General features: G+C 37.3%; 1 protein-coding gene across 3 annotated transcripts in view; it reads right to left on the bottom strand.

Annotated features, from left to right (window-relative positions):
* The window catches only part of NFKB2 (nuclear factor kappa B subunit 2), a 396,915-nt gene that overhangs the window by 125,803 nt on the left and 264,900 nt on the right, over positions 1-6,212 (bottom strand). For all 3 annotated transcript variants that reach the window (XM_044056528.1, XM_044056530.1, XM_044056529.1), the window contains 3 exons: positions 5,057-5,195; positions 4,697-4,813; positions 30-257 (listed from right to left, as the gene is read on the bottom strand). In XM_044056528.1, the coding sequence (XP_043912463.1) occupies positions 30-257; positions 4,697-4,813; positions 5,057-5,195 (484 nt within the window). The remainder of the gene's footprint in view (positions 1-29; positions 258-4,696; positions 4,814-5,056; positions 5,196-6,212) is intronic.

Here is a 6,212-nt window from a genome sequence, read left to right as displayed (position 1 = left end):
TGAAGACTTCCACTGCAGTCTCACACTACCTTGATGGTGCATCATTTCCAGATGGTGATTCTTCGTTGTACAAGGTGATGGACTTTGCCTCTGGTCTTGTTCAGGTTTCTGCTGACTGACTTCCTGTTGTATTGCCTCAGGGTTAGGATGTACTCCTCCAGACATCTGGAAGCCTTGGTAATTTCCCATAGGATGACCACCAGCTAAGAAGAGGCTAGGATTACTCATTCCCGGATAAGAAATATCAAAATGACCAGCTGAAAAGAAAACACAGGGAGATTAATCCTAGCAGACAATCATCATCAGAGCAACACTTAACTTGGTCTCAAGTACCAAAACACAAGATGGTGTGCATGTAAGACTACCTTAAGAAGCACTCAGGAAAATCCTGCATAGCTGTTTTTTTTTTTTTTTTACTGAAAAAGAGCATAGGGATCATCCACAAGTCATCTGGCAATAGCTCACGTTAGTGTTTGTATTTTAATTTACAATGAGTGATCTGCACTAACTTTTTCTTTTGCATACTCTTATTCCAGCACCTGCTGTCTAGCATCCCAGGCTTGAAAATGACCTCACACAGGGAAAATACTAACAACCTGTTGAGAAACTTTCATATTTGCAACTCCCATCATCTCTTCTTTTCATGAACTCCAAAAACTAATAATTCTGAGTGTTGTTCCATGTCTCAGGCTCAGAGACCAATGACTTCTACTATGACACACTGCTGACTTGATTTCTCACATCTCAGCTCCTTACTTGAAAACAGCAAATGGTATCCATCACATGTAATGTAATGGAGTAGTTTGAAATGGGTATTTTTTGCATGGCTATAATTCTCTGAAACCCACTATGTACCCTGCACTTACATGTACCAACTCCACAGACACACAACAGTGAAGAAGGGAGAAACTACCTAAAACAGCAGAAAGCAGTCTTGGGGAATCGCTTGTTGCACTCTTATGGTTCATTGGTTCATAGTTAGGTACTAGGCTAGCTGCCCCTGTGGCCATTTTAAGACTAACCAATTTCCCTAAATGAGAATCAAACCCTGCACCATGTGTCTCTGAGGTTAACACCTTCACCATTATACCAAACACCAACATTTATACCAACCCCCAACCCATGAGTGAGCAAGTAGTTTCTGAGATCCTGACCTTGAAGAACACATGTGGTAGCCAGACTGATGACTGATGTCCTAGAACACTGAAGGACTGATGAGTTAGCTGATTTCAGCCTGCGTGTTCTTCCATCTACTTACTTTTTCTGTTTTACTCCATCTAGCTCCAAGTGGTAAGTGAAATGAAGTTTCAGCAAACCCTTCTGTACCCACACTCCCCCAAACCATTTAATTTCAAGCATTCCCGATGCACCTTTTCCCTGCTAAAACTAAGCCAGATCAAGAACCAACCCACTCAACCAGACAAAAGAGCTGCCAAAAATGTGCTACATCCAGCACACAAGTCTTTTCTCAGCCTGCCGCACTAGTAACTTGTGCTCATTTGCAAACCATATTACCAGCACTAAAGGGATAGTTTCTTTTTTGTGGTAGAAGGTTAGTCTGGGCTGGAATTTTATATTTTTTCCTCTACTGGGATACTGTCAAACTAATGAGCTCTGAAATCTGCATGCCTGTAGAGGTAGATGTGTGTTCATTCACTGTTGTAGGTAGAAGCAAAATGAGATGTGCATACTGTGCATATCACATGCCATGTCATTAGAACGTGTTCTTCACATAAATTAACATGCAGTCAGATGCCAAAGATGAGATGCATACTGTGCATATCACATGCCATGTCATTAGAATGTGTTCTTCATATAATATAACATGCAGTCAGATGCCAAAGATGAGATGCATACTGTGCATATCATATGCCATGTCATTAGAATGTGTTCTTCACATAAATTAACATGCAGTCAGATGCCAAAGATGAGATGCATACTGTGCATATCACATGCCATGTCATTAGAATGTGTTCTTCATATAATATAACATGCAGTCAGATGCCAAAGATGAGATGCATACTGTGCATATCACATGCCATGTCATTAGAATGTGTTCTTCATATAATATAACATGCAGTCAGATGCCAAAGATGAGATGCATACTGTGCATATCACATGCCATGTCATTAGAATGTGTTCTTCATATAATATAACATGCAGTCAGATGCCAAAGTTCATATAATATAACATGCAGTCAGATGCCAAGGATGAGATGCATACTGTGCATATCACATGCCATGTCATTAGAATGTGTTATTCATATAATATCACATGCAGTCAGATGCCAAAGATGAGATGCATACTGTGCATATCACATGCCATGCATGTCATTAGAATGTGTTCTTCATATAATATCACATGCAGATGCCAAGAATGAGATGCATACTGTGCATATCACACGCCATGTCATTAGAATGTGTTCTTCATATAATACAACATGCAGTCAGATGCCAAAAATACATCAACTAACCCAAAGCAAACAAACAATAAAACCACCAATGTTTAAATAGTGTAGTTAATTCATCTTATCAACATCTACTTATCAATTATCAACAAAATACTGTTTGCAATCAGAAAGCTTTTAAAATCCAAAAATAACTACAATTACAACATTCACAACACTAAATAGTTGTAATAAGATCATAATTAAAAAAAATACATAAGAACATTTAGTGAGAAAGACAAGAAATATGTGTGTGTAATTACATGGGAGTAGAACAAGAGAAATAAAGAATAAAATTGGAGCACAAATTAACCTAAATATAGTGCACTTAGATTCATAACATAAAAACTGAAAAGTTCTTTTTAACAAATAAACATTTTATTGGGATTAAACCGTGGCTATTGGTCATTGTATGGTCATCTGACACTTTGGGTTACTTGTATGTTTTTTTGCTGCAAGGGCACACACCTCTCTTTTTTGGTTACGAAAATACATCAACATCAAATGTGTTTATAAACTAATAAAGAAATCTAAAACCACTTTTTACTTCTGTCCCCCTATGAGCAGACAGGATAGATGGGTTAAAATGGAGACTTGTCTTCTCTAGGTATACAACTCTGTGTATATCCATGCTTTGCAAAGGCATTGATCTGAGACATTTCGACACATTCAATGTAGTGTCCACTACAAATGTACCATAAGGCTGCAGCACATGCGAGTACATATACATACACATATACCTTGTGAAACGGGGTCTGTAGCCCTTCAGAATGCAGTCATTCCTTCAAATATTTTCTAGCTACAACTTTCAAAAATATCATGGATTACATTACACTACATTGCCTGGTTAAAAGCCATCCAGGTGATATTGTACCTCCCGCTCTACCTGCAGGTTGCCCATTGAACATGTGGGAGAAACAGGCAAATGTACTTTTTGTTAAACCGAACTGGAAACAGTCGCACACCTTGTTGCTAGTTACGACATACTAATGGCAGAAGGACTGTATACTGAAAAGCATAATAATGTGGCAAGACTGTTACACTGGGGATTGTGCAAACATTGTGGTAGTGAAGTGGCTGAAAAACACTGGAAACATGAACCACAAAGCATCATAGAAAATGATGAAGTCTACATCACATGGGATCACCCATTACCAACAGTTCAAAAGACAGATGCTAGAAAACTGGATACAGTGGTCCATGAAAAGAAGACAAAAGTAGCACTGATCATTGAAATCGCCACACCCAGTGACTACAGTGTCCTGCATACAGAGAGACACAAAGTCATAAAATATCAGAATTTGCAAACAGAAATGACAGCAATGTGGAAGAAAGATAGCCAGATAGATCCAACAGTAGTAGGAGCAATGTGTCTTATAAAAAGGAGTCTACAATTCTGTTTAAATACGTTACCAAACATGTAACTCCGTACGAACTGCTGAAAGAGTCATTACTGGGCACATTGCAGGTGCTGCGAAAAGCACTTTTGGCTGACATCAAAGAGTGAAACAATACTAATTTCAAGAAATTTAACTTTTGTTTGACTTAGGAATGGGGTCCACTCCAGTCATGGTATTAGAAACCCAAAAGATTTGGAGAAATTAAAAAAAGTGACATTGCGTCATATGATAGTCTGAAAAGAAATGCCAGTGTTCTTTGATTTTAACACATGCATTCACTCTGACACCATCCCACTATGCACAATTGCCTCTTTCCCCTGCCTTGGTCCTACCTCTGTTACTTCTCCAAAAGAAAAGGAAAGTTATCAGCTTGAAAACAAAGCAGCAGACAAAAAGCTTCTGAAAATTGTACTGCTGATGTGCTTTCATCAGTTGTGCATTGAGACTAGTCAGTAGTGTCAGGAAAGGGATTACAGGAAATACAAGACAGTCAGGCCTAGTGGTCATTTACTCCTTGCCCGTACTCACCCAATGGTAGAATGGAAGCAGACGGATTGCCGAGATTTGATAAATATGCATTTACACATGGAAATGTCAAGATATCCACCACTGCAATGTTATTATACTCTTTTTTTGCAATGGCTGTACACTTTAAAGATGTTTGATACTTTATTGTTAATAACTAATTAATGTATATTTGAATGCGAAACAATATGCATACTAACTTTTTTGGCAGCACCTAAATACTTCCCAGTGTTAAACACTGTCATTATGCTAATGCCTCTGTTTCATCAACCCTCCAGAGTTACCTGTAAAATAATCTATAAACAATCCTGTGTCACATACTTACTTCCATTATACCCAGTGTTTCCTCCTGTACCTCCTGCTCCACCTGCAGGTGGTCCGCCTCCATAAGGATTGAACTGTGGGAGGTGCTTCCTTCTCTTCCGCTCAACCTCTTCTTTATCTGATTACAGAACAGAATACATGAAATTTATCAGTTTTTATTTTTTTCTTAGGAGTGTTATTTTTTTCATAAACTGATGCATTTGCTGAAACGAATACTGATCTCAGCACAAACCTACCAGTACAAGGATAAAACTGCAGGTCAAATACATTCCTAAGTGAGCTTTTAACAGAAAATACCTGTGCAAAACCAAAACTTACAGCAATGTATACGACATAAATAGTGCTGAGAAAATCGTCGTACCTTCAAGCACTGGGTAGTAAGTGAATTGTTTTGGTTCACTTGCATCTCCTCCTCTTTTCCTCTTTAACTGAATAAAGACTGTCACCGGCCTGTCAATCAGTACTTTACGATATGGTGGAGTTTTGAAAACTATCGCATACTGCAATGGCAAGAAAACATCAAAATTACCAAAGAATTGCAAATAGCAGGCAGAATGATTTTATTTCATGATAAAACAAGATGAAAAATGCATTTCAAAGAACTAGTGAAGCATAAAACAGATAACAAAGTTCAACACTTCTACTACTCTAATCACTTGTGTCCCCAAGAAAGGTTAATAAGATCGCCCTTATTAAATAAGCTTAGGGCCTTAGATCATACAAAAGCAGGAACTTTACCTGTTTTATATTACCTGTTTTACTTAGCCAAACACTAACCACTTATAATACTTATACCACTGTATGCTAGACCCTACTGTAAAAATTTCAGACAGGAAACTCAGTTGTTATACTTTCACAGATGGGGGAGGGGTTACAACACCACATCACTACTGTGCAAATCTACTCTCTCTAAGGTTGCACTAACCCATCTTTTCTCTGAAAAGGTATGTATCATTTCTTTCAGTAACAAAGTCAATACAGTATGTTTAGGATTCAGCAAGCCTGATTTTTATCCAATAAAGTAGACCTAACATTTACCATGGCCTTTGGTATTTTAAGATGCTCTATGGTAAACATCAATCTAAAAAAATGGAAACCAAGTCAGCAAGTCGATACAAGTAATAAAGTCCTTCAAGTAGTAAAAGAAATGTATCAGTACCAACCACAAGTTCAAATAAAGATATACGATTTAATGAACCAACAAAGCAAGTAAAGTACTTTCACAGATAATACTACTTCATCAGGCAATAACACATGACCATCTGTCCTCCAGTATTTATACAATTTCCCTTTGCAATTAAGTAATCAATTAAACATTTAAAGCAATATTACTTAAAACACCACAAACATATTACAATAGCTTAAAAACATTTATCTAATATGATAGTGTAAAAACTTTAGCTCTGGTTTCAAAGAAAATCTTCATTAAGACCTGGTTTACAATGCGCTTTAAAATATAAAATCCATTTTATTCTCTTGTCTTTCTGTGATATTTTTTATATCACCACCTCTTAAAG

This window comes from Protopterus annectens, chromosome 14.part0 (genome assembly GCF_019279795.1).
Source record: "Protopterus annectens isolate FY-2018-M chromosome 14.part0, PAN1.0, whole genome shotgun sequence".
NCBI classification, from domain to species: Eukaryota; Metazoa; Chordata; order Ceratodontiformes; family Protopteridae; genus Protopterus; species Protopterus annectens.
The sequence above is the reverse complement of the archived record's forward strand: the minus strand, read 5'-3'. Positions and strand labels throughout refer to the sequence as shown.